Source organism: Macrosteles quadrilineatus, unplaced genomic scaffold (assembly GCF_028750875.1).
Source record: "Macrosteles quadrilineatus isolate MER2022 unplaced genomic scaffold, UCM_ALF_1.0 Scaffold_2__2_contigs__length_208266976, whole genome shotgun sequence".
NCBI lineage: Eukaryota > Metazoa > Arthropoda > Insecta > Hemiptera > Cicadellidae > Macrosteles > Macrosteles quadrilineatus.
The window spans coordinates 175156982-175170015 of NW_026542595.1; the positions used below are offsets into that span (position 1 = coordinate 175156982).

The 13034-nt window shown below is 37.4% G+C and overlaps 1 protein-coding gene across 1 annotated transcript in view; it reads left to right on the forward strand.

Moving 5' to 3' along the window:
• Positions 1–13034, forward strand: part of LOC128985157 (midasin-like) — a 62298-nt gene that overhangs the window by 46591 nt on the left and 2673 nt on the right. The window contains exons 36-44 of the mRNA XM_054404539.1: positions 5724–5918; positions 6437–6585; positions 6747–6810; positions 7400–7558; positions 7756–7940; positions 8161–8248; positions 11008–11297; positions 11578–11742; positions 12429–12563. Coding sequence (XP_054260514.1) covers positions 5724–5918; positions 6437–6585; positions 6747–6810; positions 7400–7558; positions 7756–7940; positions 8161–8248; positions 11008–11297; positions 11578–11742; positions 12429–12563 — 1430 coding nt within the window. The remainder of the gene's footprint in view (positions 1–5723; positions 5919–6436; positions 6586–6746; positions 6811–7399; positions 7559–7755; positions 7941–8160; positions 8249–11007; positions 11298–11577; positions 11743–12428; positions 12564–13034) is intronic.

Genomic DNA, 13034 nt, shown 5'->3' on the forward strand with positions numbered 1-13034 from the left:
TGAATAAATAGTTTGAATTATAACAATGCGATGAAACATATAATTCTTAAAGGTGTATGATCCTGTAGGGCGCTTTTATGTAGGTTCGCTGCCCTAAGGTTAGCATGTTGATCGCATAACTGACTTAATCTACTTAAAACTACCGGTTTGAAGATGAGAGATGTGTTTGTGTAAGGATTGGTGTGTTAGTGTTGGTGAGCGTGTATCCTCAAACTATTTCGAAGTAGGTTGAGGGGAACAATCCGCTCTTCCCCACGGTCATTAGCCCCTGAACTGCGCTAAAAGATGAAAAAAGTTAAAAAAAAAAAAACTAGGCACAGTTCACGGTCTAAAAGAAAATAAAATAATTTTAAATATGCGCAAAAAATGAATTTACTCTAAAACCAATGACGTGGAGGAGAGCTGCAGCTCAGGTTGTAATGGGCGATCGCTAAACCCTGCCGCCTTCTGAAGGGCGTGCCTACGCGAAACACGACCTTAGTCACAGTTGGCGACAGGTGCAGGCTCCATCACAACCCTGTGTGTGTATGTGTGTGCTACGGAGTGAAAAATTGTACAGTATGGACTAACCTAACTTAATCTAATATCACCAGCTGAGAGGGTTCATGAGATGCGTGAGTTTTTGATTTAACGGGTGGGTGGGGGTTTAATTGATGTGGTCGTTCGTGGAAGTCCCTGATTCGGGTGAAAATAGTGCTTGAGCTGAGAGACATGAGCTCGCCTCACAACCTTTCCTGTCTTTGGATCCATTAAAATTACTGTGACAGGTGACGTGTATGCCTGTATAATAGCGGGTTGTGACCAGAGTGGAAGCAATTTAGCATTGATTTTGTTGATTGCCTTGCTCTGGTGGTGTAGTCTAAACATGACCCAATCGCCTATCTTGAAGGATGGGGGGTGTCTTCCCTGATTGTATTGTCTTTCGCGGGCTTCTCGTGCTTTAGTTAAATTTTGGTGCGCTTGTACCCATTTGTCCCTGGTTGTTTGGGGGTTTGTGTTGTAATTTAGTAATTGGTCCAAATCCCAGTTTAGTTCTAATGGATGATTGATCTGAAAACTTAAAAAAAGGTCTGCTGGGGAATATCCGGTGCTTGAGTGTTTGGCTGAATTAAAGGCTATCTGGAAAAGATGGATATTTTGGTCCCAATCAGTTTGATGATCTGAGTGATAAATTCGAATGGCTATTTTGATATTCTTGTTCACTCGCTCGGCATGGCTTGGGTTTGGATAGTATGGAGTGGTGGTTATGTGGCGGATCCCTAACTGAAGACACATGTCTGAAAATTCTTTAGATGTAAAAGACGAAACGTTGTCTGACACCAGATATTTTGGGAAGCCGAAGTAAGCAAAGAGGCCTGAGCGTAGAAGTGAAACTGTGGTTGCTGACGTTGTGTTCTTGGCCGGAAGAAAAATTGCAAATTTTGAAAATGAATCGACAATTGTGAGAAGGTATTTATTTCCTTTCTTGGAACGTGGTAATGGACCAATGTGATCTATGAAAATTTTTTCAAATGGTCTTGTCGGTACTTCGGAGGATAAGAGTCCTGCTCTAGAATTTAGGGCTTGCTTAGATCGTTGGCAGAAGGTGCAGGTTCTGACCATGTCGGTTATGGTTTCCTTAAGGGTTGGGGACCAAAAATGCTGCTCGATTCGAGACCAAGTCTTTTTGATGCCTAAGTGAGCTGTGGTTGGGGCTAGATGATAATATTTAAAGAGAAGTGGTATTAATCGGTCTGGAATAACTACTCTGGGTTTGGTTTGGCTTGGAAATTTGTGTGTCAGTACGTTGTCTACCATTGAATAGTTTGGTGGTGGTTTTTTTCCTTTCAATGACTTAATGATTTGTTGTGTAACTGTGTCTTCTGACTGATGTTCCCTAATATCTTTAAAAGCGTCTGGTATTTTAAATAAAACATTGATTTGATGTGGGTGATCTGATGTGGGTGAACAAGCTACGGGTGATGTGATTGGGGGTGGACAAGCTACGGGTGATGTGATTGAGGGTGGGCCTTCCTCGAACATGCGAGAGAGACAGTCGGCTACTACGTTGTCTTTTCCCTTAATATGATAAACTGTGAATTGGAATGAATTGATTAGTGTGATCCAACGTGCGATCTTGCCTACCTGTCTAGGATGGTTCAAAAGCCAGGTTAGTGCGTTAGAATCTGTATATAACTCAAAATGTCTGTGTTCTAAATATACACGGAATTTCTCGAGGAAGTGAGTTATGGCAAGCGCCTCTAACTCGAAGGCACTATAATTTTTCTCGTGTATGTTTGTGGGACGTGAACCATATACCACTGGCAGAAGTGCATCGTCGTACCTTTGGGACACTATTCCACTATTTCCACTGGAAGCGTGCTGGGCCCATAACTCAGAGGTCCGTGGATCGTAACCACGCTCTGCTACCAACTGTGGGGTCTTGACTGGAATTAACCCAGCTAGATCCACATTTAATAAATATCGTGCTGATTCCACTACCCAATAGCACTCACGCAAACCCTGCCCAGCGTAAGCCAGCTTTGATAAGTCGTGAATAAATTCATTAACTACATTTTTATTTAATTTTAACTACCCCTCGCCATTGAAACTCGCCTGCAGCAACTTGCCCTAAACATGATATCGATAATTGTAAAGTTAATTTAGTTACATCAGTTAATTTATTGTTGGTTGAACCTGCCCTAATTTAGAAAAGATACCCCTTACCCCCTTTATCCCCCAAAAGATTACAATTAATTAGACATTATCGGTACTTTACCAACTGTTGACCAAGGATCAGGACCTCCTTCTTCTTCGGCGACGGATCTCAGACAAAACCTGCTTGCCGGCGGTTGGTCTTTTCCGGTTGGAGCGCTAGTCTCGGTCCGACTAGAGCTGTCTGCCTGCCTTTGGATCAGAAGATGGGGTTGACTCTTACCTCAATATATATAATTATTGGCGGTGATGTGGGTTACTCCCACAAAACAGCCGATACAGATTATTTTTACTGTCATCATTTTGATTTACGTGTAAAATACATCCGCCGCAGCAAACCTGCAAACTAAGCGAACTTCAACTTGTCTGATTACATTTTTACTCAAATATTTCCATAACATATTATATAGACATATTTATTCCGAATTTAAATAACATAGATTTAATGAGTGCTTAGGTTTGCTGCTACGGGGAAGGTAAAAAGTGTGTTTGACTATAAGTCAATAGTATAGGATGAAATAAATAAAATTGCCAAATTTTATCAATATATATCCATAAACAAGTAAACTACAACAGTTTTCATTTTCTCCATAAGAATAACATGGGAATTTTAAGTTATACTATTTTTAATTTTTCTTCATGACCGTTAGGCATACAACAGTGCTTCAATATACTAAAATATTTCTTTTTTTAAGCTCTACTAAACGGTTTAAAAAGAAATTGCAATTTTTTTTATTTTAGGGTCAAAAATGGGAAAACCCCATTTTTACCCCATAAAACCCCCCATAAACCCCCGTTCCCATGGTCCGATTATGCTGATTCGCAAACTCGTTCAAATAAACGTAGGTTTACACGTTTGTACCAAATTTCATCAAAATCGGATCATTTTTGCTCAAGTTATCGCGCTAACGGACACATACATAAATATATATATATACTAGCTGACCCGGCGAACTTCGTATCGCCTAAGTTATAGGTTTCCCCTAAGACAGACCGATGGAAAGAAAGTACCGTTACGTTTAATTTTCAAGATGATCTCGTTCGCATCGCTCAATCACGTCCTGGTTGAAGTTTGTTCGCTACGCTCACTCACCTTTGGGTTGGAGCTCGTTCGCTACGCTCACTCACCTTTAGGTTGGAGCTCGTTCGCTGCGCTCACTTGCCTTCGGGTTAGCTCGTTCGCTACGCTAACTCGCCTCCAGGTTGAAGTTTGTTCGCTACGCTCACTCACCTTTTGGTTGCAAATTAGCTGTTGTCATTAATGTAAAAGAAATAATAGTGCTGCACCCTGTTGGTAATCCTTGTAACTTTAATGCTATTGAACATCATAGAACAGAACCAACTTGTTTAATTGAAACAGCTGTTAAGATTCATTAATTCCATTTCTCATAAGGTTAACATGGGAAACTCCAGAGCCACTGGGGCGGAGCCCTTTTAAGAATTTCGAAACGGGAAATAGTTTACGTCCGATTCGCATACCTACAGAATTTACACACCAAATTTCATAACGATCGGTGAAGTCGTTCCGGAGGAGTTTGCAGACAAATACTGTGACACGAGAATTTTATATATTAGATATATATATGAATTTGAACCGATGGTGTTTTTGGCCTCTAGGGACTTTAAAACAAGAAAGTAAATCGGTCCCGGGTCCAGGTCTTACCATGAGTACTATGGTAATAGCTTATTCCCTATATGGGAAATTCGCTAAAAATATCATAAATTCCTTTAACTTTTAGATTTTGACTGAATTTGATATTTATCATTCTCTTTTAGCGAATTTCCCATATAGGGAATAAGCTATTACCGTAGGTCTCATGGTAAGACCTAGACCCGGGACCGATTTACTTTTTCGTTTTGAGGTCCCCAGAGGCCAAAAACACCATCCGTTCAAATTCATATATATAAATATATATATATATTTATATATGTGTCCGTTAGCGCGATAACTCAAGCAAAATTGATCCGATTTTGATGAAATTTGGTACAAACGTGTAAACCTACATTTAGTCGAACGAGTTCGCGAACCAGCATAATCGGACCATGGGATCAGGGGTTTATGGGGTTTTATGGAGTAAAAATGGGTTTTTCTCATTTTTGAAACAAAAAACTTAAAATTTCTAAATTTCTCTCTAGACCATTTTGAAGAGCTTAAAAAAACAAATAATTTAGTATATTGAAGTGTTTTTGAATGTTCATTGACTACGGAGAAAATTTAAAAAATTGTAAATTTAAAATTCCCATGTTATTCTTATGGAGAATAAATAAACTGTTCTAGTTTGCTTGTTTATGGATATATTTTAATCATATTTGGCAATTTGGTTTATTTCATACTAAGCTATCAATATTTCAATTGAAAAAACACATCTCAACATCTTCCCCGTAGCAGCAAACCTAACTACTCACTAAAATTAATGTTATTTAAATAGGAAATAAATCTGAAAATCTATAGGGAATATTTTAGTAGAAATCAAGCCGGGTAAATGGAAATTCGCTTAGTATGCTGGTTTGCTGCAGCGGGGGTATTTTTGTATTGAGTATGTTTTTGATTCACAGAAATTATTCTTACAGTTTCAAATCTCTACTGAAATCTACATGGTCTAAAGCCTTAACTTGACCTCAGAGGTTAAAATTTTAACATTTACCAGGAAAATGATATACCTAAATTTACGTTTCACAACATTAGACTCTAACAACCCCCATTTTTGGGGAGCGAGCTGGTCTAGTGGTAGAGCGTGGGACTTCCCTGAGGTCTCGAGTTCAAATTGCGCCAAATCACCAATTGATTTTATCTAAGTAAGAATGCTGCAACCCCTACGTCTAGCTTGAAGTAATGTGAAAAACAATTCCGAGTCTAGAGTCCTAAGATGAAAACAAAATAAATAAATATAACCTAAGCCCATCAAATTTGTAAGGACATGAATTTAAGAAAATGAAATTTCTAGTATGTATTGATTGGGTTCAGTGTATGAGATACAGAACTTCTTGAGTCAAAAGTAAAAAAAAAAAGGTTTTCTTGTTTGTTCCAGAGCCCAAACTTCCAGAAGACAAAGAAGGAGATGAGGAAACTGAAGAAACCGAGAAGGATCCAGAGAAAGACAAACAACCTGAGGAAGACAGTAGTGATGAAGAGGAGGAAGGAGGAGGGGGAGAAAGTCAGGAAGTGGAGGCAATGGATGTCGATGAACAGGAGAATAAAGAGGATCAAAAGGGTGATGAAGATGGTAGGTTACTAAGTGTTAGAGACAAAAAGCATTCCTAAAATTTACTTGTTAATATGAAGTTGTGAAACTTAGATGGGATTTCTTTGTAAGAATAATCCAGTTAAGGTTTCAGCAAAGGAAGGTGGTAAATTTTACTTGAATTGTTAAAAATATTTACGACAGGTTCTTGTGAAATAGGAACTTAGTAGTTTTAATCTGTAACTTTTGAAAAGAGAACATTCATTCGTTTTTTCAAAGCAGTCTAAGATTCTTCTTCTTTCCATATTTTAAAAAGGAGGAAATTCAAATAAAATAATTAACATACAGTTTTACAGTGTCCACAGGACAACTGCAGTCTTGTAAGTTTAAACTTCCATCATTTTTAGCTCTGATTCAAACAAAGTACTTTTTCAATTGTCGTACTTCCAAAACTGTATCTATTTCTAATAGGCTAAGCTTTTCACACCTTGGGTGTCTATTGCAATCTTTTATTATTAGTAGGTACTGAATATATGACTGTATCAACTTAAATATTTTAGGTGGTTCCAAAGATGAGAATAAAACAGGCGAGGAGCCAAAAATTGATGAAGAAGAGAAGAAAGAAGAAGAAGAAGCCAAGCCCTCGGAAGATCTTCCAGCTTCTGAAGCGGTTCCAAGTGCTCAGCAGCAGACTGGCTCTAAAGACCAGGTCAGACTTTCTCATCTGAATGCATAACGGCAAGCTTATATTATTTTTGCTCATTTATAACATTTTTCTGACTTTACTGTCAAACAAAAATTAATTTATATTATTATTTTGTTGTCATCTATCTCTCCAGTATTTAAATTGATTTGTGTGTCCTGTAACAGGTAAAACAAGCCGAGACGAGTGAGAAATCAAAGGAGTTGAACCCAGAGGAAAGTGCAGCAGAAGGTGACTAAATACTATAGTTTTTTTATTATGATATTAATTGCTTGTTTTTTTTTTTAGAATAAGCTATTTCATTTTGGTAAGGATATGTGTAACTGTTTAAATAAAAAGGTGTTTTATCCCCAAATTAGAATTTAAGTAAAATCATTCCATTTTTTAAGGGATTTAAGTATTATATATACATTGCTATGATTGACCAGCTACAGCATTTTTTTATGAAGTATAACTTGGTTGGATTGAGCCATTCACAGTGTGTACTGCTTTCAAACTATATTTTCTCTCTTAGTTTCTGTTACTATGAATTAAAGTTGAATAGACTATGAAGTTATACTTTCAGATAGGCTCAGTTTAAATCCGATGTATTCAACAGAAATCAGTAAATTTAAATCCGTGACTGTTAGTTGCTCATTCCAACAACAATTTATATTCTACAATTAGCTGAATCTTTGTTGTAGCAATGGAATGTATACTATCAATAGTTATAACACAAAAAAGAAACTATTTAAGCTAAAATAACTTTCTCAGTATTTTAGACCACTCTACTAAAATGATGATGTACTGTTCACTGATACAATGTCATCACTGTGTGTAGGCCCAGAAGAGCAAGGCGTTGGAGCTGCACAACAAGACCAGCGGGAGGCGGAGGCGGGGGGGAGAGGGGAGAGCTCTCAGGCCGTCCCCTCCTCTACACAACAAACACGGGAGGAGAAGAGAGAGAGACCTGGGGAGAGTGAAGAGCAAAGAACTTTGGGTTGGTGTCCATCCTGTGTTCATAGACTGTCAAGTATTGAGCTCAGAAAAGAGAATTATATTCTATTAGTGAAATTAAAAAATTAATCTGAATACAACAATTTTATTTTTTTATTCTAGAAGTAGGCTGTTTCTCTTGACTTAGATGAGTGCATGTGTTTTTGGATGATTAGCAACTCTAATTTTGTTTGATTTCAGGTGATGTACAAGAGCCGTTGAAAAAGAAATTGAAGACCATCAACATGGAAAGGCAGAACGAGACGACAGACCAGAGAACAGAAGAAGAAGGTATTAAAGAGGATGAATCGGCTGAGATGTATCAGCATATAAAGGAAGCTAAACGGAATCAGTATGATGCTCAGACTATGGATGCAGCAACAGAGGTAAGTCTGTTTTGTGATTAACATATTGGAAAATGAAAATAGAAAAAATATTTTACAAAATTATAAAATGTATGCAAATGAAATTAGAACAATAATTCAGTCAGATAGTCTGACAGTTTTAAACAACTTAGTACTAAAGTAACAAAATCAATATGTGTTTATGAATGTTTGTATACTGACCATAATGGTGGTGTAACATTTGTTTTGCTTCCACTTAAAGGAACAAGCAGCTGAACAGAAGCTACCAAACAAAGAGGATGAAGAGGCTGAACCTCTGCAAGATGATAAGGACATGACCTTGGATCAAGGTCAGTACTGTAGTTACAATGAGGTTAACCCTTAACCGTGCGCGCGGGGGTTTGACATACCACATCATATGATAATTTTGTCATAATTTTACAAGTATGGTGGCAACTCTGGTGAGCATAACAGTAGCCACCTAAAATAGCATATGCTATCATCTGGCAGCAGGGTTGTTAGTCTTGACCGAGTCATTGAACTTTTATCACCCTCCTGGGTCTGGCTTACCCCCACATGCATGCTTGTGTTACCAGTACAGTGTTCATTGGAAGGTCTAGTGTACCCCTGTGCGTGTATTAGTGTCTCAGTTTTATTATGATAATTATTATTAAAAACTTTATTATTTATAATAATGATAGTATTGAAGTTGCCAAAAAATCTTAGTACCTGTAAACCAATTGGATGGAAATGCCCAACCATTGTAAAGAAAAAATAAAAAAAGCTCTTTACTACTACTTTTATATATTTAAATATTGTATTTAAATATATTTACTCCTTGCAATGCTCTTTAATGAATTCTTTACAAATGTTGGTTGCCCCTAGGTTGGAAGAACTCTAGAAAATAAAAATATCAGACAGAGCTTTTGGCAGTGGAAGCTTGATGTTATAAAAAATATGTGTGGGCCCTGCAAAATATAAATATTCCCCAAAGGTCCTTAGGGGACGCCCTTGGTACTGTTATGGTTCTTCCAAAAATGTAATACCTTTAATGAGAGCAACTTACCAGTCTTAATTCTACACTGAATTTACTTGCTCACTACTACACTAGTGTTTAGTGTTGCACTTAAAAGGTGAATCTTTTGTAGTGGCTTAAGATTTATGCAATTACCTTTTGTTTACCAATTAGATACTATAGCATGTACTGAATTACCAAGGTTATTGAGAACTAAAAAGTGAGTGACAATTTGATTTATTGAGCAGTATTAAAGAATTACAATGACTTCGTTTGACAATTTCTGATTGTGTTGTGTAATATAAAATATGACCTTGAGTGACACAATCAGACTGGATTGATTTGTTTGAAAACGTTGAACGGATTTATCAAAGGGGAATATTTGGCGCGGTTTCACACCGATCTCGAAGGTGTCAACGGGAGAGTGGTATTTAATTTAATTTGAGATGACCAGTGCCAAGCAAGTCCTGTTCGTTGGCCAACGATGTAAATATGAAGGTCGATTCTCGAAGGTCAACTGATTAAACAGTATTGCGTTTAATCGTAGTATTTATTGGAACGTCGATTACTGTTTTATAGCTAATTTGGCACTTTGGCGGTTCATCTATATGCAAGCTGACACAATCCTCCGACAACACTTCCGGATTCAGCCGAACCAGCTACCTAATCCCTCCTTTGATATTAATTTGATTCCCCAGCTTTAAATACTGATTGTGACACTCTTTAACGAACTGTACCTTTAATAATGACTCTGTGCAAAATTCCAATACTATATTAAAATATTACAAAGCAACTCTGAATTACCCTATAAAAACACTTTCATCTATTTATTTTTAATGCTATTTGATTATCACAGTCTAATAACTAAAGCGGATTGCTACAATATGAATGGATATAAAAATCAGCGAATTGAGGTTGAACCTGTGAACATGTGCTTATTCTACATGAACTAACAAAACAAGACAGGAAAATTTACAAAAGTGCGACTCACTGAAATCTAAATTTAACAAATAAAAAGACACAAATTACTTACAGTTTGGACGTCCACAAATATAACACAAACAAAGGGGAAGGGATTGGGAAATGTAACTAGCCGGTATTCTACAAGACGCGATCAATTGAACTCGTGAAACGTTTGAGAAATTTTCAAATGGCGGACTGCGTTTGGCCGGTAACGAACTTTTGCACTTTTTGACAACGACACTGATTCTAATTTCCGATCGCGAGGCAATTATATCCCTTAGGGATATAGGCTGAACGACTTTAAGGAAATTTGAGATTGCCCGACCAAACGCCGCGAAATGAATTTAATTTTCACAAACGAAAGTGTTACCGAACTAGTTACGTTGAGATTTGGAGAGGGACTGATACTACTGGAAACAAGTGACCATCCGACTAGACCTTATCCCCTCCACTTCTTTAGTGCGTGGTGCATTCTGGTCTATACTGATCTATTGTTCAAAACAGCTGACTGTTCTTCGCGTTAACTTGTATTGATTTGTTGCCTTTTACAACAAAATCGGTACACCATAGAGTCCACTGATCTAGCCTCCCAGTAAAAAGGCGCGGTGCACCGTCTGTCTTGGACAAAAAGACGCCAAGACCAAATTTAAGTAAAACCTTAAACAACCAATGTGCCAGGGACAAATGTAAAATATGTTTGAAGTGTGTTTAAAAGGATTTCTAAACCAACCACTGGACGTGGATGTTTAAGGGAAAATACACATTATCAAAGAAAGTTTTTAATTTTTTGTATATTTTGTACAGTATTTTCTATAAACCAGGAAATTGATTAAATCATTAAATATTTCGGTGAAAATAAATCAGTAAAGACTACAAATCCATATATAAATCCCAAAGTACACATGAACTTTGAGAAAATTATATATGGATTTGTAGTCTTTACTAACTTTACTGATTTAAGTTCACCGTTCAATATAGGTCCCAAGGGAGATGGTCATGCCACTACCATTACTGGAAACGTAGAAACCATTTATTCTCATACGGGTTGAGTTAACCGTCCTTGCAACCCTCACAAATGCGTTGTATTCAGCATTTTTAACAATTAACTCAATAAGAAACTCCCTATTTCAGACGAGCCAGCAGACACTGATCAAGTGACGAGTGTCAACCCGGAGAAGTTGAGGGAGGCCAATGACCAGAAGCAGGATGGTGTTCAGCAGCCGGCCGCTGACGGGGAGAGAGTGGAGGGGGAGGCCAAGATGGAGGTGGAGGGGGAAGTGGTGGAGACGGAGACTGTACAGAGAGGAGCGGACAGCTGGTATCACACAAACATGAGTGAGGAAACAGACCTGGGCATAGCAGAGGTGGACATAGACGGCATCCGACGTGAGCTGGAGCAACAACTGGCCTCTTGGAGTCAGGTAAGCTACTAGTTTGGGGAGATTGTCTAAGTTGCCTATTCTTGGTTACAAATATTTAATGTTTAAGCTTGGTTAGGAAATTTTAAATTGCCTGTTAATGTGGACTGAAGTCTGTATGATGGTGTAAAGACAGAACATAGATTCTTTCTGATTCTGTTAAGTCAACAAACAACAAGCATTACAACTTAAAACTTGTTAATCTAATTTCCTTATGAAAAGTGTTTCCAATAAATCTTATTGTCTTGACACTTTCATCACAAACTAACAAGCTACTTTGCAGCCGCCTGCTGCGGGAGAGGCAGTGGTCGCGTGGGAGCGACTGTGTGGTGTGACGGCTGACCTGTCGCGCGAGCTGAGCGAACAACTGCGGTTGGTGTTGGAGCCAACTCACGCCTCTCGGCTACAGGGAGATTACCGTACTGGGCGTAGGATCAACATGCGAAAGGTAGCATTAAGTAGATAGTTTCAATTGAATGGAAAATTTGAACATAACTTTAAAGAATATTTTTATAGCAGGCTTACATTGATTTGAATTAGTCCATTCCTAGAACACTCTTTCTCATCCAGGCAAGCTTCGTATCGTAAAAGGAATCCTAAAACCTTGGTCCTTGTGCTGTATATTACATCCTTATCCTTATGTCAACTTTTTATAGAGTGGCAACCAGAGATTTTGCCTCTTTTGCTATTCTTTTACATTTTACTTAAAAACGCTCATAGCTTTGGTAGTGCTAATTTCCCCTTTTGCTTTAGGCAATTTTTTCACCTGTAATGGCCATTATTAATTTACACAGTAATATTGCTTGCGATACAATTGTTTTCTGGGTTTTTAAAGTCTTCAATATGATTCCTTTTGTACTGCCAGTCTGTTAAATTATGTATCAAAGCTAAGCATATTCATTTCTACAGCACATTTTCTTAAAACTCTGTGTTTTAAAAACTTCCAGTATCTTCAAAAAAGATTTAGCAATTACCAAACATACTCTGACAATAATATTATCTGGATCTCAGGACACGTTTGAATTTATTACAGTATTTGAGTCTGCGTTATTTAAATGTTAATGGTACATTACAATTTAGCGAGCTCGTTGGTAAAATTGTACATTATTTAGAAAGTTATGGAAATTATTCTAGGTGATACCCTACATTGCTAGTCAGTTCCGCAAGGATAAGATCTGGTTGAGGAGGTCAAAGCCTGCCAAGAGAGAGTACCAGATTGTCCTGGCTATTGACGATTCTTCCAGCATGGCTGACAACCACTCTAAAGAGGTAAGTAACGTATAGTAATGCAAGAATAAAGAGTTGTAAATATAAATAAAAATATACTTGCGGAAAACCCCCTGTCTACTGATCAATGCATATCACTACATACTATACTCAAACCCACTGTAGATATTATCACAAAACACGTTGTATCTTGTCACGAAATGTATACCTGTTATCTTCCCAATTGCAAAAATGCTTGTACAGTACTAAATTAAGTCTTCATATTGTAAACTGGTTTATGCTGTAAATATAAAAATTGAATTGTGTTACTTTGTTACAGTCCCTGGAATCCTATAGACCTGTAATACTAAGTTGTGTTGTAGCTGGTGTAAAAATATTACCTCTGTTTTGTAGCATTTATAATCATATCATACATTTAAAGGGGAAACGAGGTAGCAAAAAATGGCTAGAAGTTTTCTAAGAACCCTTTGAAATAATCTTTTTGAGCTAAAATAAGATCTTTTAAAGTAAAAT